This window comes from Salarias fasciatus, chromosome 15, assembly GCF_902148845.1.
Source record: "Salarias fasciatus chromosome 15, fSalaFa1.1, whole genome shotgun sequence".
Lineage (NCBI taxonomy): Eukaryota > Metazoa > Chordata > Actinopteri > Blenniiformes > Blenniidae > Salarias > Salarias fasciatus.
Window position 1 is genome coordinate 10,350,084 of NC_043759.1, and position 23,491 is coordinate 10,373,574.

General features: G+C 41.5%; 2 protein-coding genes across 4 annotated transcripts; one reads left to right on the forward strand and one right to left on the reverse strand.

The window, feature by feature from the left end:
• Positions 1-666: 666 nt before the first annotated feature.
• Positions 667-22,634, reverse strand: acp1 (acid phosphatase 1). Of its 3 annotated transcripts, XM_030110614.1 has the most exons (7): positions 22,577-22,634; positions 19,303-19,376; positions 17,779-17,892; positions 13,725-13,786; positions 12,798-12,903; positions 10,016-10,115; positions 667-676 (listed from the first exon to the last, which is right to left on the reverse strand). In XM_030110614.1, the coding sequence occupies exons 1-6, from the start codon at positions 22,617-22,619 to the stop codon at positions 10,038-10,040; spliced, it is 477 nt and encodes a 158-aa protein (XP_029966474.1). In that variant the 5' UTR covers positions 22,620-22,634; the 3' UTR covers positions 667-676; positions 10,016-10,037. The 3 variants fall into 3 exon arrangements, with proteins under 3 accessions (XP_029966474.1, XP_029966475.1, XP_029966472.1); XM_030110615.1 differs by lacking the exons at positions 667-676; positions 17,779-17,892 and adding an exon at positions 17,599-17,712 and having other exon boundaries at positions 9,833-10,115; XM_030110612.1 differs by lacking the exon at positions 667-676 and having other exon boundaries at positions 9,833-10,115.
• Positions 3,755-6,954, forward strand: alkal2a (ALK and LTK ligand 2a). Its single transcript, XM_030110611.1, has 6 exons — positions 3,755-3,886; positions 4,433-4,788; positions 5,190-5,243; positions 5,387-5,467; positions 5,567-5,641; positions 6,734-6,954. The coding sequence occupies exons 2-5, from the start codon at positions 4,500-4,502 to the stop codon at positions 5,629-5,631; spliced, it is 489 nt and encodes a 162-aa protein (XP_029966471.1). The 5' UTR covers positions 3,755-3,886; positions 4,433-4,499; the 3' UTR covers positions 5,632-5,641; positions 6,734-6,954.
• Positions 22,635-23,491: the final 857 nt, after the last annotated feature.

The window sequence follows — 23,491 nt, forward strand, 5'->3', positions numbered from 1 at the left end:
AATATTTGGTTAGTGTCGTTCTCCTCTTGAGTCTTGATTTGTGTGAATGAGACAAAGATGAGCCTTGCAGGAGCTCAGGCAGGCACAAAGTCTCATGTCCCATCCAGTCATTCATGTTTGTGCCCTTGCATTTATCTCTGCTGTCATCTCTCTCATTCAGTGCTACCACATCTGTGAAAAATCTAGGAAAAAAAAAATGTGTCTGTGACTCCAGAGGGAGTGTTGGAAAATTAAAGAAATATGGACGCGCAGAGTTCCAAGTAAACGATTCTTATCCTAACGCTGGTTGAGGCGACAAACATTATCTGATGCAAACTTAGCACAAATAAATCTGCAGTTCAGTCGGATTAATTATGGCTGAAGCAGACTAATTTTCTGGGTCATAGACTGAACATGACCTGCGGATCTATTTCTAAAATATATCTTTTTTTTCTGAGAAACCTTACAGCTGGCCAAGAAGCTCCCAGTCAGAGACTGCAGCTCGCTGTCTGTCCTTCGCCTTAAAAACAGATACTTGGATAGTAGACAGTCCGGTTAACTGTGAGGCTGATAGATACGTCCCAACCACACCACACGCATTCTCTCCCATCAGTATCCAGACATGAGCTTCATTACTTAATTTGCAAATAAAACATCCAATTTCATTGATGTGACTGAAGAGTCCGACAGCAGGGAACTTCAACGGCTTCAAATTAAAGAAAACGCAATCTGCTGTTGGGAGTGATAACAAATCTGTAGCAGATGAAATGAGGGAAACGAGCCCTCAAAACATTCGGAGGCATGAGGAAGCTATTTTCACCATTATTGAGATTTCTTTGAATGAGAGACACATGGAGACATTAGAGACATTTGTTATTTCAAATAGGAAGTGATGATGTTGGACAACAGATCTCATGTCTATAGTTTCAAATAGGTGGAAAATTTCAGCAACAAATTAGTTCTAGGAGAAGGTTGGATAGTTACTTCAGGTCTTTATTTGCTTGTCTGCATCGCTAGACTTTCAGCTCATGTAATAACAGTCCAATAACAGTCTAAAATTATGTGTGATATCATGAGGACTGAGTTACTTGAAGAATCATGCTGTTCATATAAAAATGGAGATGCACTTTCACGGTGTTTCTGTCTGCTGGATTCAATTTGAAAGTTAGAGCCAACACCGGTGTAAGTTTATTTAACCACCATTGAAAGTATTTTCAACATCCTTCATTACAGGAGCTTGTTTGCATCCAGAAACACACACACACACACACACAACCTGCAGGTTCTTCCCTCGAATAACACTCGGAGGAAGTTATGATTAAGTAAGACAAGACATCAGGAAGAAAGGAGCACGTTTGTGGGACAACAACCACATCCTCCTCTGATTAACGGCTGAAGCGCGCTTCCAGAGTGAGCGTGTCACCGAGAGTTCAGGAAGAAAAGGAGAATGAAAAAATAAAACAATGTGTTGAGACCACCTACCACCTCAGCACATGCGTGTCGTTTCCCTTGCAGAAAAAAAAAATTCTCCTGAAGCTGAATCACTGACTTGCACATACTGGACGGACGTAGTTTCACATGTGACTTTACTGAAGTGGAAACAGGTCAGGCGTTTGCATGACTGTGAAATAGGTCAAACCAGGTTACAAGCCTCCTCAAAGACTGACAGATAGGTCCAAACGTGAACATTTCTTGATGTGGTCCAAAAAGTGTAATCTGGCAGGAATGAAAAGCAGATGAGATGTTCAAACAGATGGTGGTGGTCGTCAAACCATAGCACAGTAGAAACAGCAGAAAAAGAGTCTAATCACACCGTTTTTGTCAGACTTTTTACGAGAAGGCAATTATTAATGCAAGATCTGCCTTCCTTCTTTCATATTTCTACTTTTCCAAAGATGCATCTGAATTTACAGCCTTTTTAAAGCCCGTTACCTTCATCCACCACTCTACTGTATGAAAAATGACAGCTGGTCCACATCAGGATCTGCTGCAACATGATACACCACAAAGTATTTGTGGTCAACTGAGCAAACTTGTCTGCTTGAATGGAACTAATGGGAACTGTTCAACTCCAGCCAGGTTGATATCTAAGTGTTTTGTTTTGGGTTTTTTTCATCAAAGACCAGATGAACTTGACATTACACATGTCCACACAGGATCCCTCAGATGTGCAGTGACTGCAGAATGGCGCCCCCTCCTGAAAGGGCTGTCACTTCGTGACAACTTCATGCACTATATTCATTCACTTATTCACTTAGAATATGTATGGTATTTGAAGTTTTGCAGCTGGATGTGAGCTATTAATATTGAAATTTGCATATGAAATGCCAGCATATATGTCAGGTTTTGTAGACATTTCAGCGTTTTTTTATTTTGGGTAAGCAATTCACAACAATCTTTCAGGGTCAGAGGTCAGCCCCTGCCCCACATATGCCTTGAATGCTCTTCATTTCCTTCCACAAACTGATTTAAATTGGGAATGACCCCCCCCCCCCCTCCTTATCTGAATCCCACACCTATCAGCTGCCAAAGCTTACCAGATAGTTTGCTGTTGAATCACAGAAGAAAAAACAAACAAACAAATATAACTGGTTGTTATCATTTCAGCATTATCACACATATCACATGATTCCACCCCAGAATTCCCCCTCCCCTCCCGGAGGGCATCACCACAGACAGACAGACAGGACTGAACTGTTCAGAGAACAGGTTTGAAGCTGAGTGACAGTGCGCGCGCTGTCCTTTCAGCACCAAGCCTTTTACGCACGGTCACAATACTAGCTAAAGCTACTTCACCAGGGATGGCCATGTGCTGAAGTTACAGGTTCCCTGCTGCACAAATGACAAAATCCGTTAAATCGAGCGCAAAATAGTGTCGGTATTTATTTTCACCCCGATATGTAAATCAATACTCTAAATCTCCACTGAGGAAATGTGAAAACTGTTTATATGTGTGTGTGTGTGTGTGTTACATTTCAATAAGCGCGCCTTGGTTTCCCATCTGCATTATAGTAAACTCCCGAAGCCCCAGTCAGTGAGGGGGAGCGTGGGAGCCACTTGCTCTGACTTAAGGAGCAGAAGTGGGCTCGACTAATCCACAGCAGGAAGAAACGCGCTCCAAACCTCCGCCACGCTGTTAACTCGACTCCTCTGACCAGAAACAAACAGACTGATGACTTTCGAAACTTGTTGGTACAATTAATTCCCGAGGATTCTTTCTTAAACGAGACCTAATCGCGTTTCAATTTCGCCAGATGGATGTGAAGCGCGCAACAGATCGACGCGAGGTTATGAGAATCCCGGGAACGAAACGGGAGCATTTCCACTGAGATGCGCGCGATGCTGGGCTGATTGGAAATTTCAGTGGAAGTATTAGTTGGAGAGACGCTTCCTGTAACAGCGCATCGCACAGATAAATGGAGTGACGGAAAGGAGGGGGGCGCAGAAAAACTTGGCACAGCGCGCAAGTGATGGTCAGTCAACTCAAGTGGACTTTCCGCTTCGGGGGTGCAAATAATGCGTCTTATTCTTATCTCGGAGATTGCGGAGAAGCCCTCAAGGGACAAGTGACCACGTCGGCGAGACAGAATAAAAAGTGAGTCTCACTCCGGGGCGGCTGAACTGCTTCTTCGGCGAGAGCGCACGCAGGACGCGGAGAGGGACTTCAGCTGCTCTCCCTCCCAAACAGTCCGACCAGATTCCGGGGATGGTCACCGATGCTCATATGACTTGAGAAACTTTGATTTTTCAAATACAAGAGCAGATCCTGCGGAGAGATATCTCGGACTGGACAGATTCTGGATCCCAACCTGAAGTTGCGCACGGTTTTTTTTTCTAAACCGGTGGATATACGGGACATAACACGGATTTCTTTCTTTCTTGCACTTTTTCCTTTTTAAAACAAAAGGTAATGGGTTTTAGTCAAACATCATAGTTTGTTTCACAGATATGAGCTTGTATCACTGCGATTTACTGTAAACCGTTTCCATTTCAGTGTGAGAAAGACAGCAGATGAAAGTTGTAAACTCTCCAAACACTACAACTGTGTGTGTGTGCTTAAAGAAAACAACACAAGCTCATTCTCAGTGGCCTAATTCAGGCATCAGGAGTTGAAAACATAATCAACGAAGGATTTTTTTTTTGGCAAACTTGCTTGATTTGTTGTCAGTATGGAGTAAATTATCCAATTAAATAATTCAATAACTTCTAGTTATTGGAGAGGGTGCATAAATTCCTGCAAATGTGATTATGTGTAGAATAGGGACGTGAGCTTTCCGAGCTGTGGTGTGCAGTTAAAGTCTAGTTTACTGAGGCTCCAGCGGGACTCAAACAGTGGTGAGAGAGGTGTCCACCCTCAGCGGGTGTAAAGCAACTCTGGATAATGTGATGGCTGAAAACGACAGTCAGTCATCAGCACTTGGATTTGACGTTCCTCCTCTAATCTCTCCCGCAGGTGTCCACGGAAGGAGTTTCTCTCGTTCCTTTCCCCCCCCCCCCCTTCTTCTCACTCCACGGGAGCTATGAGCGGACTGCGTAAGCGCGTCATTATGGGACTGGTGCTGCTGCTGTGCGCACTGACCGACCACTGCGGCGAGAGCGCGCCCTCCGCGGCCCCGTCGCCGGCGGACGCGGGCGCGGGCGCGCAGCAGGATTTCAGGCGCCTGGTGGAGATCGTGAAACACGTGGAGGACAGCCGGGGACACCACGGCGCGAGGATGGATTCCCCGCTGACTCCGCTGGCCAGGAGCGCAGAGCAGGAGCAGAGGGACGCTCACAGCCTGAGAGCGGAGAGGGGGACCCAGGCTGCCGGTGAGTGGCGGCTTCTCCTCCCCTCCAGCGAAGTGGATAACATCCAGGATGTGGCCCATCGTGGATTATGAGCCACATTAACTTTCTAGACAGGCGTAAATGCTTGCTGTTGCCATTCACTGGAAGCGCGCACAGAAATGTGAGACAGCTGTTCAAAACGCACAGTATCTCTCCCACCACTGGGTAATGCTCTTTTAGTTGGTTTAAGTGAATGATTCCCAAACAGTTTCATTGGTGTTTTGTATGGCTGTCTGCCTGGAGTTTGGATGTCAGTGCTGCAGGCGTTATGGTCAGCTCTCCACGAGGAAATGTACTTCTGATATAGACGTTCTACGAATTGAAATCTGTTGTTATTCCTAACACTGTTCTTTTGTTTCTTTTTATGTTTTCTCTTTAAACAGCTGTATTTCCCAGAGATTTAAGAAAGAAGGAGAAATTCCTAAAACACCTAACAGGTAAGGTGTTATTACAGAAGAGTTCATAAAAAGTGATTAAAGCAGCACTTCATACCAAAGAGTTATAGCTGTAGATAAGCAGAACTTTTGCTGTCTGCAGAGACAGAAATGTTTCTGAGTACTGTCCTGTCTTCGTTTTTCAGGTCCTCTGTACTTCAGCCCAAAGTGCAGGAAGAATGTGTACAGAGTCTACCACCACACCAGAGACTGCACAATACCTGCATGTAAGACGCCGTTACTCCATAGAGAACGACTCTGTCGGTCCAAAGTCAACATGCTGTTTTGAAAATAACATATCGTCTCATTTCGTTTTCCTTTCTCAGACTTCAAAAGGTGCGCACGGCTTCTCACACGGTTAGCCGGCAGCCCACAGTGCACAGAGGGATAGCACCCACGAGGTACTATCGTCTGTTCCACTCTGACTCAGCATGGCTTCATGAAGCTGATGTGAACCATGACAGCACATCACTGTTTGGCCTTATAGTTAGCAACCGTTAAAGGAGTGACTGTGGCAGTGGCTCTTTTTTGTGTTAAAGATTCAGCGCCTTGTGAATCAAAAGTAAAAAAAAGAACAAATCTACATTGCATTACATCGATCTGCTGGGTACATAAACCAATATAATGACTTACCAGCATCTTGATGGCCGAATCACAACTGCTTCCTACATGTTGGTGTAGTTCAGACTATAAAGGAGTATTACAGGCTGATGTGCTTTCATGCTAATTTAAAAGACAAACTGGAAGGAATGAAAGCCTCTGAAGTATGTCAAAGCATGCAAGTAGGAGTAAGGCACAACTAAATGTACATAATATAGAGAATGCATCATGTCAACAGAAAAAACCAACATCCAACACTCTGTATTTTAGATTTCCCTGAGAATCTAAGTTTTAATGTATCTACTATGTAGTCATCTCAATTTAGGCAGCCCAAACATAGCCTAACATTGTCCATAAAATCTAAAAGTTAAAATTAAATTAGGGAGTTGCTACATTTCCCATTTGATGAAAAAAATAAAGAAAAACCACGAGGATTCGAGTAATTGTTTGCCTTATAGTAACTCATGTCTAGATTTCCATTTAAAATCATAGTAACACGACCACGGTGCGTGAAAGGTCAAAACATACGGAGTACATCAATAATACTGATCCAATAATCAAACTTGACCGGTTGAGTCGAGTGTTGAACTTGAACAATCATTTCATCAAGGCTCCAAGCACGACTTTAACGAGTCACTGAGGAACGAATGAAAATGATCGGGACTTCGAAACGGTGGAATGTGTGTTTTTAAGGTCAGATCGTGTTGTTCTGAGGATATTAGGTGTCAGTGATGTGAGTGGCATCTTTCCATGTTTATATACAGACCCGAGTGAAACCAACACCAAATCAAGTTTCGGGATTTATTATTTGTGATTCCGTCAGTGAGAGGAAAGAATTTTTTCAATGCTGCTAAGCTGGAAACCTCACTGACTTTTAATTCCCTTTGTTGCAGGTCGAGGCCCGACTGGACAACTGAACTCCAAAAGGAAAAAAACTTGGGGAGCAAAGTGCCTTGGACAGTAAGAGGGAAGCCTAAATCTGACCGGCCCTGACTGATATCAGGCACATTAATGTCCTTCACTGAGGTTTCTTCTGCAAAGGCGTGGACTGCTGCTGCCCACCATTCTGGCTGGGCCTCAATGGTTTGCTGTCAGCACAAGGGAGCGACTGGTCGAAAACACAAACAACACAGAAGACATAAATGGATGGCAATTAGGATTGCGAAACTGAAGAATGGAGGAGGAGAAGAAGAAGAAAAAGAAGAAAGAAGTGGCTGAGATAAACAGTGCTGGGGCCTTTTCATCCTGCTGGAACCCAAAAAGATGTTGCCAAAACAAAAAAAAAGAAAAGAAAAAAAAGGGATTTCATATTTTTATTTTGCTCATTTTCTGTATGAAAAGAGCAAAATCCAAATATACTGTCTTCAGAATGACTTGCCTTCTGCGATTGGCTTGCTTTGTATGACTATTTCAGACCAAGCCCGTCCCTTCGACTGCACTATCATGCCTCGGCCCCCCCACCCACCCCCCGCCGCTGCCAAAAAACCCCACAAAGACCCCCCCGCCAGCAGTCACTGCAGAGTTTCACCCACTTATTCTTACATGGAGAATAGAAACTGTGATTAAATTATTAATTGCACGAGCATTTCTCTGTATATTTGTGAAACATGATGCGAAGACAAGGGGGAGCCGTAAAGCCACAGCCCTCCTGTGGATCTTGGTGAGCAGCGATGCAGACTTTATTTATGTATTTGAGTTTTCACAGAGTTCCCCTGTACATAATGTAGGACATCCCCATTTAAACCAAGAGTAACATGTACATACTGTTAAAAAAAACCAAAAAAACGAAGCATCGAAAGGGTACGCATAAATTAACGCAACAGGCATTTAACAAATGGGTGTTAAGTAAATATATATACATATATATATATTTAAAAATGAGATATATTTAAATAAATTATGAGGTTGGTATAAACATGACTCGTGTTTGTGGTCTTGTGCAAGTATTTCTCCGGGTATTTTTATCTTGAATTGAGGAATGCACCCTCGGTGACCACGTGACTGATCTGTGTCCCGGGGCAACAGATCCAATGAAATTCTCTCTGCAGCTTGAGGCCGGCTGTTATTTTGAAACGTAAACTCAGACAAGCGAGCACAGCTCTTTTAGTCCGGTTGTTTCAAAAGGGACGTTCTTCTAAAAATCACATTTATGTAATCACTGATGCTGAACATCTTATTTCATGTTCAATTATGCCATTTATGCTGAGAACTAAGCCCCTTCTGTTGAAGACCTCATCCACACATTTTAGAAAACTAAAGATTCCTTCCATTCATCTCTGCTGTTGTTGAGTGTTGACATCTCTACAGATAAAAAAAAAAATAGATGTCATTTCATCTGTGAAGATCACAGAATGAACTTCCTGCAACAGGTTGATGAAGAGAAATATGTCCTCAATGTCACTGTGGTACGTTCAGTAGAAGACTGAATAAAACAGATATTCCTGGGGTGGATCTGAAAAACTTGGCAAGTAAAAGTCCGTCTGGCGACACACAAGAATAAATATTATATATTGTGATTCTTGGATTAGGCATCTCTATAAATATATACATCAGATAAATCGCTTCCAACTTGTGTGCATGAAACATGAATCCTGAATGGACACGACTGTAGCCGAGCGAATGTTTTCCTAAGACATTAATTGTCCGTAATTTGTTTGGGTTGAATCCTAACCACTAACAAGACAACATTCATAGTGCTTGGAGGACCTTAAAATGAACCTTTTAGAGCTCAACGATTGCTCTGTTCTCTCCTCCGGAGCGCCAACAAGACGCAGCAATGTCAGAAAGTCCACAGCACGACAACAGAAACATGAAACTAATGTATCAAAGAGGAGTTCGTATTTATTTTCAGTGATTTAGTTTGTGATAGTCAGCCAGCGTGTCAAAATTGCATTAAAAAAACCATAAAAACCAGTCCAGCATGTGATTTAAATGTAGTACTAATTCAAGCCACAAAAATTAAGAAAAACATTTTTTCCAAAGGTATGAGCCAAAGAAAAATGTAACTCCAACTGCAGAATTTAAAATCATGAAGGCCAAGAGCACATGGGCCAATGGCATACAACTGAAGCACTGTAAAAACCATGAAATTATATGAATCAAACAAATACAGATCATAGATTATATCGGGGCTTCCAGTCAGACCTGCTGTTAGCATGAAGAAACTGAAACTAAAAATGTTGGACGACGAGGGCTGAGGTTGTGCATATGACTCTCGTCCCGACCACGTGTCGCATTTTTTTTCCCTGCCTTTTCTACGCTGGTGGCAGCAAAAAGTGACCCAAAGAGGGGAGGAATGGAGGGATGGCATGCAGCGACGAGTCCTGAGCTGACCCTGGCATCATGGAGCCGCAGTGCTAATAAACCCGCTTTTGTTTCTCCAAAAATAAGATATTAAAAAAAGAAACCCCCTCGCCGTGACAGAACTCCTATTCAGTGCATGATATCACCGTTTCGGCGCCATTTGTTACAACTGAGGAAGGCACCGGGAGAAATTCAGTTCCCCATCACTGTCCCGCGGCTGTCGGGAATGTCGGTGGAAGCGTATTTCGGGAGCAGCTACTTGTTTGTGAACTCAATTTGTCAGGGGTTAAATAACGGCGCTGCCTGGAGGAAGCGTAAACAGTTTGACATTTAGAGTAGTTAGATAAGAAAACTGATATTCCCGTCATGTGCATGTTAAATATGCAGCTAGAGTTGGTTAGCTTTATGGAGTACTGCAATACGGTCATTTGGGGGCGATGGTACTGGTCTAGTTCTGTCCAAAGGCGACAGTTTTAAATGACAAAAGATGAAGTTTTACCAGTATCTCTGCAAGTAGGTCAGATTATTGCGATCAGTATGCCAAATGTTCTTTTTCCTACACGTTTCATCTGTTCTAGCCACCGTGTGATATTTATGTAGTTAATATTATTCATATTAATGCATTCCTCTTCTACGTAAAAGTCGAAATACATTTGCTTGGAACAAAAACTCTCAAACACAACTCCCTTTTATTTGTTTTATTTGATCACCCAAACGTAATCTACAAGTGTTGCTGCTTTAAACGTACACATTGTGAGGTTTGAATACGACTCAAAACACTGTCGAGACGTGTTGTGGAAGTCCTAGAGTGGACTAACGGTATTAATCTGAGAAGTGCTTCTGTTGTTTCTCGGCGGCAGACTGAGGAAAACACGTTTCATGGACTGAACAGAGTTAAGGGTTTGCCTCCAGAAAAGCTTTGCAGCATCGTACGCACTGTTCGTACACCTTCTCAAAGTCTTCATCGCATCCCTGCAAGACAAAAAAAAAAAACAACAAATAAAAAGACTGAGATGTATCAGCCAATTTAATTGGAAAAAAAGGAACTGAGCAGCCCGACGCCTGCCGATTCAGATTTGGAAGCAGCTTCTTGTGCTGGAGGGTTTCACAGTCGTGAGAAGCAAGACGCGTTTTAAAACAGAATCACTTCTGTTGGCTGGAGTTATTATGGCATTTTTATGAGGAACACTTTAAAAGATTGGTTGTATTTTGTCATCATTTTTATAGAATTTTTTTTTTTTTTTTTTAATTCTTTCCCACAAACTGATCCACAAGGACACAAAGAAACAACTGTCACTATTAAACAGACTCCCGTTGGAGCAGGAGGAACACCAGCAGTGAGGCTGCAGAATGACGCACCAATCCTGCTTTTTTAGAACAACAGAATAATCTGGAGTATCGATTAATAGAAACAGCATTATTATTATTCTGAAGACTTAAATAATTGATTAATTTAAGCTAATCTGACTTCCAGACAACAATGATTTCTGTGTTGGACAAACTTAGCTGCAGGCAGCTTGGAGAGCACGTCTTCCGCACAATTAGGCTTTTAGCGACACACACAATCACCAATGTGCAAATCTCATGCTATAAGGTTTTTGGAAAGTAGAACATTTGTGTGTCGCAGTTTGGTTTACTGCTTTAAATTAGGCTGAAAGGTAGAATTCCGTGCCTGTTTGAAGACTGAAGCACCAACCTGAAGCAGCATCTTTTTTAAAAAGCGCCATTCAGCTTTATCAATATGCATGAATGAAGGTATTTTCAAAGTATTTTAAAATAGATGACGCTGAAAAATGTCCTTGAATATCTCTGAAGGATCAAAAGCATTTAAAAAACACCTCATTGCCTCTGTTAAGAGTTAAATGGCAACAAAACAAGAAGGACACTATCAGCCAAGAATTCATAGTAGGCAACTGAAAAATCGTATTAGAAATGATTATTCACACAATGCCACACTTTAATATAGCAGCTGAAGTCCATCTGAATTCATGCCTACAATCATTGCTTATCAATGGTTTAATGGATCTACAAAAGATCCGGTCAGACTGACATTTCTCCAATTCACCCACTGAAAATCATCAATAGCAGATTTCACAGTGATCCAATTACTTGATGAAAATGTATTAGAGACAACAGAGAGTAAAATCAGAGAGAAAACCCCAGAAAGTCTGGGGAAAAAAAAAGCAAATGTACTGCAGTTCATTCAGATATTTTCAATGAAGAAAGAAAAACTGGGCTGCTAAGGTCGTGTAGCAACATTAATACAGGCAGTAAACGCGAGACAATCCTGGTAAACATACTAAAAAAAAGTCTAATAAAAAGCATATGCTGTGAGTGCTACAGCAGAAAAATCTGTTTTCATGAACGTTTTTACCTCAATGAACTACAAATCTGAATAAATAATGCAGTTCTGAGGAAAAAAAAGCCAGAGTTGTCCTTGATTTTATTAAAATTGTCTGTTAGAACAATCTTTCATCGACTTCAGCATCCCTGGTATGAAGTTCATCCCGACTTTCATGGCAGTCGTGAGTTGGATTTCACACGGAGCCAAAAAGAAATGTGCTGATTATTTCCCACTCTTTATGAATGCCGTGGCTTATTTACGCCAGTAGCAACGTGTTGCATGTGTTCCTTCGACTGGCATCCTGTTGGTGAAGCAGTCAGAGGAAACGTCAACCGTGTCCTCCGCCGTGACGGCCGCTGCAGCAGGGAGCAGTGGATGGATGGAGATATCCAGCTCAGTGAACACACAGTAGTTCAAGCTGTCACAGCGTTGCACAGAGTGCACGGCTGACCGCAGGACGGCTGGCTTCAAAACGTCCTCCACCAGTGAAACACTCCCACTGTCGCCACGTTTGCCGGTTTAGTCGTGTGGCAAGAAACTGAAGTTTCCGCAAAAACCAGCAGACGCACGGGGAGAGCGTGCAAATTTTACTCTAAAGCCTTAAAACACTCAGGTTCTTCCTCATTCCGTGCAGGTTCATCAACTACAAGCAGACTTCATGTGTTTGTCAAGGAGAATCTAACAGAAACGGCGAGCTCCTCTTGCAGCCACCTCGTGACAGGATGGCTGCTTTTATGGGAGGGATGCGACTTCCAAGGACACGAGAACGCCGATCGGAGATGAAAACTTAAGTTCAACAGAGCTCTGCCCGCCACACATGAAACCAATTATCAGGATAAGGTTCGCTGTTTATTTAAATCAATTAAAAAGAAATGTTGTAAACGCCGTCGTAACGCCGCTTCCCAGCTGTTTTTACAACTCCCCTCGTCTCTTAAGTTTCTCTCTCTCGTTTCCCCCTGGGAAGATAAAACGCAGCTCTTGTCCAAATCATCTGGCGGGACTTTCATGTGTCGAGAGAGAGAGCGAGCACGTAAAGAACAAAAGGATGAGTGAGCTCTGGAGCGTGAACGGCTAAATTAATCTCAAACCAGAAGGTATTTCTCAGGCCGGCTAATTAAATCATAGTTGAGTAAAAGTTATTTACTGTGGCGTGCGCTCATGTGAAAAGGCTGTATAGAACATTTCTGCTGATGTTTTGCTGCGGGGGTGAATCATTTTAGAAAGTGGTGGTTCATTCAGTCATCTTACATGCTTCTGATAAGTTCTCAAAAAAAAACCCACCATTTTAATCGATTAACTTGAATTCTTACGTAATATGGATCTTTGATGATCCGCTGCTTCTGAGGGTCGTATGAACCAAGGAGCTCAATCTTCGCTGCGGGGTTCTTCACCGTCTTCGCCTTTCGATTCAATTCACTGGGAAGAAGAGAAAAAAGACATGTAGCAGAAGAGGAATCAATCGGTTTCACCATCTGACCTGAAAACCGTCAACAGGCTGAGCTGAGGGCGAGCTCCGGGATGTGTTGTGCTATTCTTTCGAGGTGAGCCAGCTATCTTGTCCTTTTGTGCGGAGCTGTCATTCTACATTAACTACAAGCTGAAGCATTTAACCTCAAAATACAGAACCCCCCCCCAAACTTTACACCATCATATTTAAAACAATTTACACCGAAAAAAGGAAAGAAAGCAGGACTAAAACTCGTGAAGGTCAAAGTAAAGCAGCCAAACAGGAGGTCAGACAATTTATGAACTCTCTTAGCCAGATTAACATTTAGAGACAAGGCAAGGAAAAAAAAAAAATTTATGTGGGAGAGAAAAGAGGAAAAAGTGCTCCGAGAGCAAAGACGAGGCATTCAAAGAACTCAGTAAGCTGCTTACAGATCAGATCTGCCATAGGCATGTGATCTCAAAATGATCCCTAAACGTTCAAAGTAGCAAAAAATATCCCTCCCCCTGACCTTTGGAAGAAGCTTAAGAATGGATATTGCTCATTAAAGGGAGGCATTCACCTACACGTTAGTCATAGCTCACTGCTACCATTTTTATGTCAAGACAGTCAGCAGGAGAGCGGACTCCGAGTCTTTTCAAGGCTTCGCGACTTCATGCCGTTGATTGCTGAAACGGGGATGTTAAACGCATCACACCACGGTTTCCAGTGTCTTTCTTTCCAATGAGCAATCAATAGACTGGGGATTAAAAAAAATAAACAGTGCTGATGTTGGCTGCGACCGCCGTACCTCAGATTGTTCTCGTCCATGCACAGAATGTACTGGAAGCTCATGAAATCGTCCTTAGTCACCTGGAAGTGGGGTGGAAACACAGAACAAAATAAATATTACTTTTGGCTCCGTGGACACGCAGTGAGGCCACCAGAGCTCCCCGTGGTCCTCCGCAGAAGATTGAATCTGCGGAAGTAAAGATACATTCACATGTTTTACATTAAAATCCCGAAACCACATAGGAGGGGAGGCATCACAGTCAATCAAATCATCAGCCTACAAAATGTATATATTCTATCGTGACTCTCCGCATAGAGATTCAAAAGGTTATTCGTGGACACCACGGACAAAGAAAGCTCAATTCAAACGGGCCACCGTTAAAGTTTCTCGTTACATTAATAAAGACAAATTATCTGATTACTTAAGCAAAGTGGAATTCCTTCACAAACTAATGAAATAATATATTTCACCTTGGGTGACCTGGATGTGCACATAGTTTTTATATTGTTGCAGTATTTCTGCAGCACATTAGCTGGACTTTCAGCGCCGAGTGGGTCAATCCGACGACTGATTTAACGCATCGTCTCATCTGAAGCTCCATCGGTTATTTGGACAGCGGCGAAAAGGTGAGATCATGTTTATTTAAGACTGCAGACATCATCACAGCTTCAAGATAATCTGACGGAAGGGCATTTTCACAGCGCCGTCTCTTAGTTCCTCCTTCCGATGAAAAGTTTTGGGCGACGTTAAAGCCAAGAGTCTGCTCAATGATCATCAACGGTCATTTTGCTCTTGTGAAGAAAGTCACATAGCTTTAATGATAAAATTGTCAAAAAGACCAGACAGCCACACAGCAGTTAAAGTGACAATATTAATCAGTCAGTATCTCCTTCCACGGCGAGCAAAGCAGCTTGGCTGCGCTGTCTTGTTAGGAAAGAAACCTAACGGACAACGACGCCGATATGCTGCCCTGCGCTTATTGTTGAGTCGAGCATGAAAACCTTTAATGTGAGTCAACCTTACAGTGAAGGCCAGCGGCGTAAAGCATTAGAGACGCACATCTGCTGGCATGTAGTAGGTGGGGTGCAGAAAATTCATTGTGTCCAGTGATGATTTAACGGAACAGGCGGCGATGAATCAAACGGGCAGTGCCGGATAGCTCTGACAGGTTTCGATGTCAATTTTATGGAATGCCAAGAGCTGGAACAGCAACCATGAATGAAAACTGGTGCACTGGGCCAGATGTTGACATGTGGAGACACTCAGAACACACAAACCACTACGGTCCTCCGCACAAGAGCAGAGGACGCAAACAGATGTTCACCATGACTGGCTCTTGTCGAATGGTTGCAATTAAGTGTCTGATCACTATTTACTCCCGTCGTCACGCCACTTTTCTTTTACGCGGTGATAAACAGCGAAGTTGCTTGTGGTGTCAGCTGCGATTGCTACTACTGCCTACTTGGACGTGAAGTTGTCCTAAATGCGCCGCATAAAGAGAGAAGCCAGGGTTCCTCGCGCGGCTGATAGAAGTCTTGGCATGATTTCTGAAAAAATCTTGACTGCGAGTAAGCTGGGAGGTTTTCACTGCAGCGGAGGAATGAGCGGGGAGATGAGTACAGCAAAGTTCAAGTGCGGATGAAACCTGGAAGATAAAACTCAATAAGAAGCCCTGTTGGGTTTGTTTAGTAAAGCTGACCCAGACGGAGCCTTTGCTAGATTACAGTCAGACAAACACAGGGGCGTTAATAACATTCTGCTGTCAGAGTCCTTTTAGGAGACGGCTGATATATATCGGATATCGTGCGTACTGATTCCCAATCACAACAACAAAAGAAAAAGAAAAAAACCCCAGAAAGAACCACTGCTGATGATTAACATGTGTTCTCTGTCTTCTGTGGTTGAAAACAACCATTGTCAAATGGGTGAAAACGTGAGATCTTGTTCAGGGAAAGATATTGGAAATCTAGTCTTCCCAAATGGCCATGTAGAGACCGCATAGAAACATTTGAAGCATTTTATGATTGTTAAAATTTGTTCCTGTATTTTGTTTTATTTATATTAATCTACTATATACTCTTGTTATATATCACATTTCAATAAAATGTTATTTTGTGCAATAAAAATTGAAAAAACAAATACTAAAATATTAGTGAAACACTGAGATTGTAGCTTGCAGAGCTGTCCAGCATCAGAACTACAAAGAGGAGATGATTGTAGCCACAGGGCCGTACTTTGGCTGAAAGTGAAGTTCATTCCTCTGATGTTGATTTAATGATAGCACATTAACAAACCTAAAATCAAAATTCCAGCTCTCTTAAATCAAGTGTCTGGCAAATTTTGATAAAACACAAACACACAAAGCGTTCCCAGCGATTGCTCATTTAGGTGTGTGAGTGTTTTATTGCTCAAAGTTGTTTATTTGGGAATACAGACATCTTCACACATTCTCCCACTTGGCCCATCCGCTAAGACGCAGGCTACCATAAAAGTTCAGCAGAGTGCAGAAGCAAAATAATCCAGGGACAGAAACAAAAAGGGTGACAGACAAAAGAAGGGAAATATAAAAGCTTGTCAGAGCTCATTGTGTGGATTTGGCTGGGTTTAAGCCAAGGGTTGTGCCTTCCCATCGCTGCTTTGAGGAGATTAGATGGAGAGTCCAACGGAACAGGTTCGCAATGAGAGGGGGAAAAAAAAAAAAAATCAAGGAGATGTTAGATCTCGAGCACGGGGTGAAAGCCCGGACTTCTCTCAGGGAATAAGTGTTTTAAGGGCACTGGGGAGAAGGGAGTTGCTCTGAGGATAAGCCAGACGAGCGTAAGGACTGAAAGCCTTACATGGACAAACATCTTGGTGTAATTTAACGCGTATCGGAGGATTTCAAACATGTGTGATATGATTGCTACACTGCCTTCATCCAGTACTTCATATAAACTATGGCTGCTGTCATTCTGCACAGCAAGAAACACATTTAAGATGAATGTGTCAATTTATAAAACCTGGGGAAAATCCTAATGCTTGATCCTGATGTGGTATGCAGTTCAAAAAAATGTTAAATACACCCAAGCTGCATCACAGGCTACACTTTCGCTTCCTGAAAAACTTATGATTCCAAATTATTCATGGCGCAGATTCATCAGAGTGCTCCAAACCTCTATTTCACACCGACAACGCCAAGAAAATACTGTGCACACCCACAAACCACCGCCTCAAGGTTAAATTACCGATTCAAGGTAGGATGACACCACACTGTCATGTTATTTATTACCGACGCTATGTGCAGAAATAAAGATTCACCAGATCGGAAAACATTTGTTGTGAACGTTGTGCGGTTGAATTTGCGAGTTGAATGGAGAGAGCGACTCGTGTGGCTTTCTGCTGCTGTGGTTCCACATGTCGTCACATTCATGTGGAAATCCAGGGTTCAGAGGTGCAACGCTCAGCTATTATATTAAAGGCATTTTTCCAAACAAAATAAACACTCATCTGTTTTTTTATTTTTATTTTTTGTACTATTTTCTAAAAGGCTGACATTGTTTGATGTGACAACATCGCTACAACCAATATCACTTAAAACATGATCTTTCCTGTCTGATCTGAACTTTAAGGAACAGGTGATCGGCATGAAATGAGGCAGAGTGTGTATTTTATATTTCCAGCATGAAGAGCCCAAAAATTATGATAGGTGAAGAGACAGAAACGAAACCAACACAAAATCATGATTGTGTGCCGTGATCAATGCATATTAGAAGGGAGATCAGACATTTAAATGATTGTGGATACTGGATTGAAAGTTGTAGAAAATAAACTTAACAGTACTATTCATATCACATCATTAAAGCTCACTCAAGCGTCAGCGAGACAAGAGGAGCCACTGGGCGTCTGGCTGTACCTGTCGGGCCCTATGGCTCGTCTCTATGCCATGAGTGCTGAGGCAAGCCAGACCACGGGCGTCCGGCGCGCTGCCTATATTCCAGTCGGACGTGGCGCCACTGTCTATGATCCACTGTAACAATAGAGAACAGAAAGGGGGCGCTAGCCACAGCTAGGAGAGGTGTGTGGGTGGTCGTACCTGCCTGGCAATGTGCGACATGGGCACATCATGCTTCTTCATGCAGGCTTGACCGCGGTGGTCTGGAGAGCTTCCTATCTCATAGGTGGAGGTGGCGGCACTGTCTATCCTCCACTAGGCAGAGCGGAGCACGGGGGACAACAACAACACAGCAAACACCATTTATGCTCTCTCATACAGCCTGCTGCAGGTGGCTCAGACTTCTGAATAACGAAACACTCTGAAAAGCCTGTAGAATTAATTCACCGGTCAAATAAAAACAAATATTTATCTTAAATTAAATTAAGAGCAATTTCACTTAGGTATTTTTCTACAGAAGTCATATTTTACAGCAATATATTTATCATTTAGCAGACGAAGTTCATTCGTTCGATCATTTAATATGTTGTGAACATAATAAACAAACAAAACAATAATTTAATTTATACAATGAAAATGCAATTTTTGCATACTCGAAAAGACTAAGATATAAGGTATTTAGAAAATAATGTAGTCTAATTAAATCCTACCCCCTGTCCAGTCAGTCTGCATCCTGTGGGGGGGTTTTTTTTGTGTGTCAACTAATTACATCCTCAAAAAAATCAAACAACCACAAAACAAAGCAAGAACGCAACCAACAAGTCAAGAAACATGTAATATAAGCAGAACAGGTAAAAAGTACAGATTTGTTTGAGCCGCTGTCTGATATCATGCATCATTCAAAACGTTGTTTACAGATAATCTGCCACCAAGAACTTAGTCTTTCATTTTAACATGGAGAAAAAAAAAACCCTATCAATCAATCTCTTTATTTGAGCAGCAACAATAACAGCAGTTATCCACGTATCAAATAATATTTAAACTGTGCTCAAAAAGGAGCAGGTAGAAGTACGAAGAACTTATCAAGTCCACCCCTTCACATTTAAGTATAACACAAACTGAGCCCAACATCCATTAGATTAAAAAAAATACTAACAAACCTTGCATACAAACTCATACATCAGACAAGTTACAATTAATGTCTATTCTTTTCTGTATTGCTTTTTAGTGCATACATATTCCTTAAATATGCAATAATAAAAACAGCATCGCAATAAACAATATAATATTATAGGGCTTTAGACAGTGTAATAATGTTCATCAGCCACCGGGGGTTTGGATCACACATATTTCTGAAGTAGTTCTGTTTTTAGTTTCTTTTTAAATACATGTAGATTTCTGGATTCTTGGATGGATTTATGAAGCTCATTCCAGATTTTCAGGACCTTTACATGCAACACTGAAGCTGGTGCACTTCAGCTTTCGCTTTTTCCCCTCTTATTAGCTGTTTTCTCCTCGTATGATGTTCATGACTGAGGGAGGTCAGAGGAATGAGTCGACAAAGTCTAAGGTTTAGCTTATATACTACAGTATACATGATTGCAGCATTGCTCGATCAAATTATTCTATGCCAGAACTGTCTCTCCATTTCTGCTTATATTTCCAAATCAATAACAAAAGGCATTGATAGAATGTGTGAATTAAACAGATGAGTGGTAACTGTACCTTATCAACAACTCCAGCATCTGTTGCCATCTTCCTGAAGACAGCTTCAGCGATGGGGGACCTGCAAATGTTCCCTGTTTAAACACAGAAACACCATGATGACTTCAAGCTTCTGTTCTTATTAAAGCACTGGGGGAAAGAAAAAAAAAAAAAGAATTGCACTTTCACTGGTTTGGCGATTTGGCTACAAGAAACGTTTTAATTGGTTTGAGTCGTAGAATTAAAGGATTTTAATATTTGGTTGTAAATATTTTTAATCTGCAAATGATTATTTTGCACATAATTTCAGAGTTTGTATTTGTAAAACAAGATTTACCATCCCATAAAAAAAACTGCAGGAACATTTCAAGTTTGTAAAAGTGAATAAAATGATTTTCATGGTTCTAAAAAAGATTTGCATTTGAGAAAAAAAATAGGACTTCCTTTGCAAACATCCTGTTTTGAATTGCCAAGCATAAAAAATGTCTCTGAAGTTGCCCTTGAGAATTTTGGCATGGTCTTGACTCCTCCATCTGATTGGACAGTGACAAATAGGACTATCCAGATGACTCTCTGTCCTCCTGCTCTGCTGCAGACTCTTAGGGAGAGCAGAGTTTCCACATGAACCGAGGCGGTTAGACAGCAAGACAATTGCCCCATTCAACCAACTCGTGACATTAAATATGAACTTTAATTCCTACAATATCAGAAAATTCCACCCCACCTGTGTTACAGCTGAGCTCCGGTCTCCATCCACGTTGAAACTCCAACTTAAGAACTGAAAGTTATCTGCCCCCTGATTGGACAGTCCCAATTTGCCACATGATAAAAATTCACAACTGCAACTTCTGACACTTGGACACAGTTCTAATGATTCGCATTTCGAAACAGGATGTTCGCAAAGGAACTTCATTTTTAACAAATCTTTTTTAACAACCATGCAAATTGCTTTCTTCACATTCACAAAGTTGAATTTTTCACGCAGACTTTTATAACAGAATGGCAAAACTTCATTTGTAAATACAAACTCAGAAAATTATAAGCAAACATTCATTTTCAGATGCAAAATATTTATGATCCAATATTGAGCCCATAGATTTCTAAACAAACAACATTCAGAGAAACATACATTTACTATCAGCAGGCTCCATTAATTTAAGGGTTTGCTTACAGGTCTCGGTAAAAACATGTGAGACAGTTGGAGCCATCAACATAAAGAGGGTGGAGCACGTTACATCTGAGCTTCAGTAGAGCTTCAAATGTTGAATTCATATAAATGTTGAGGCCCAGATAGGAATCTGGCCTGATCTGGAATCAGGCCGGCCCAGATTAGAATCCCAGGTCAACCTGGCCCAGGTTGGAATTCTGATCTGGGCTTTTGTCGTATTCAGTCTCTTTTTTGCCTTTCTTAATCGGTTTGTTTTAATATCTATCATAATCTTAAAACTAAACATTTTAGCTGTGTCTTAATGTATTCATTTTATTTCTTTATAAGTAGGTATGTCCCAATACAACTTTTTCACTTCCAATACAATACCGATATTGCAACCTTGAGTTTTGGCCGATACCGATATTGGTCCGATACGATATCGGCGCGAATCATACACACTTTCATTACTTATTTTGTAGTGTGGAATGTTGGAAAAGGCTTGATCAAGTGATGTCACACAGAGAACAATAGTCAGTAACAGTAGGTATGAGAAAAACTGACCCCTTTATTATTAACGACTTGGTTACAAAAATTTTAACCTTTAACATAATACGTGCAGTGCTCTACAGTTGAAAAAAATAAATAAATTAGAATACGCTGAAAAACAACCTAAATAACGCCAATAATATCAAATCATACTTTTAACGTGCAAACAATTCAAGTCCACTTCAGTTATTTTTTACCGTCAGTATATGGTGGGAACAACTGAAGGCGAGGATGAAAACAAAAACAACACAATATTCTCAACTGTTCAACTGCTCAAACTTAATTGTTCACAGCTCCACTTTCACTGACTTGCTCTTAGTCTTCACTTTAAAAAAAAAAAAATCATGCTTCAAATGTGCGATGAGGTTGGTCGTATTAAACTTTCCGGGTTCTCTGCCACCACGGGAAACTTGTGCATGACAAGTGTTGCACTCAGCTGCAACGTCTTTGTCTGATTTTACGGTAAAATACTGCCATGCGGCCGACATCCTGCTCCTACAGCAGCGCACACACACATAGGTGGTGGTGTTGTGAGAGTATGGGCTCTGCATGCTGGATCAGAGACGTTCTATTGGCTGGATCCGGGCGCTCTTCTTCTTTGGCATTTGTGGCACACGGCATCAACGTTAAGGCCACCTACTGTTTTGAGAATGTGAACCAGAATCACCTATGGATAGAAGTGCTGGAGCGGAAAATGGACTGCTTAACAAGAGCGCTTACATCGGAGATTTTAGATGCAATCCGATAAAATCCGATACTCGTTTTTTGGCTGATATCGGACCGATATCCGATATCAATATCGGATCGGGACACCCCTATTTATAAGGCACTGTAGATTGCATTGTGTCTGGTGCTCTAGAAGTAAATTTGCATTGCCTCATGGAGGATTTCCCACAGTGGACTCTGAACCTTCATTCAACCAGGAAATGTTACAGCGTGTTTGTCATCACGTGGGATATTCCACAAGTGGAGACGTTTGCACCTACTTAGTACCATGACAGTAGTGTGTTCACAGTCACTTTTACTTCAGTAAATACCGAAGATGTCGCTTCATTTACACACACACACACACACACACACACACACAGGTTTGTATTTCTATCCTTGTGAGGACACTCATTGACATAATGCATTTACTAGCCCCTAACCCTGACCCTTATCCTAACCCTAACCCAAACCACAACAATGCCTAACCCTAAAGAAATGTTTTTTGCACTTTTACTTTTTTCAGTAACAACATGGTCAAGAAAACACTGTTTCTCCTACTTAGGACCGGAAAAAGGTCCCCACAAGGCACGTCGTTCCACGTTTTGCTATCCTTGTGGGGACATTTGGCCCCAACAAGGATAGAAATACGAGAACACACACACACACACACACACACACACACACACACACACACACACACACACACACACACACACACACACACACACACACACACACACCAGCCGGCGCTCTCAATTCAATCGAACAACGCTTGAATAGATTCTTCAAAATTACAGAAAACTGCTGCACCACCAGGATACAGGTGCTTTGGTTTAACTGTCACTTTGTAGAAGTGTGAATAAGCTCGTACAGCTTCAAATCGTCTCTTACCCAAGCAGACGAACAACACAGACTTTGAGCCAGCAGCAGCCATGACAGTGATATGAGGGTCCTGCGTAGCGCCGGAGAGGTGACCGATTCGTGCCTGAACAAAATAGCAGCACAGAGATTCATATATCTGTATGGCGCATTAACATTGTTTTACATTTTCTGTTGGACAACCGTCACAAAATAAAAGATGACAAACAATAGATAATAACAGAAATATAAAAGCTATAAAATTAAGAGACTAGAATAAACAATTGCATCCAAGAGCTGAGCATTTCTCTGGAAGGTTAGAGTCCTGCACTACAGGACAAAGTGTTTTCCATGCATTTCAAAGATAAACAAAAAAAAAAAAATGTGGACATAGTTTCATACGAAATGCAGGGAAATGTGGCTTGCAAAAAATATGGAATATCGGGTTTGTCATTTAAGTAGTTTTTCATAATTGTAAATTTCTTTTAAACACACAAAAACCTCCTGAATAGTTTACAGAGAAAAGTGCTCAGAAACTAAAATGATGATTGCATATATGATGCGTACCTTGCCTTTCATTCTGTGTTTTTTGGAAGATGAATTAATAAACGAATTAACAAACAAATGAATGAATGAATGAACAAATGAATGAATGTTAAGGTCATAATCGTTGCTTGTTAGAGAATCATTCCTGACTTGTTTTTAGAACCACAATCATCATCAGTGATGCAGTCATGTGAGGGGAAAAAATATGATTCAAAACACATTTTATTTGAGGTCACCAGCTTTAAATACCACATGTATTGGTAGATTAGTCAATGCCTGTTTCAAAGTGTTGATAAAAAAACCTAATAAAATGATCCTTAATCACCTTATGAAAGACGCTCTCATATCCTCTATAAATCTTAACAGCAGGCACAACCTGGCTTTGCTTGAGTCTTTAAACTT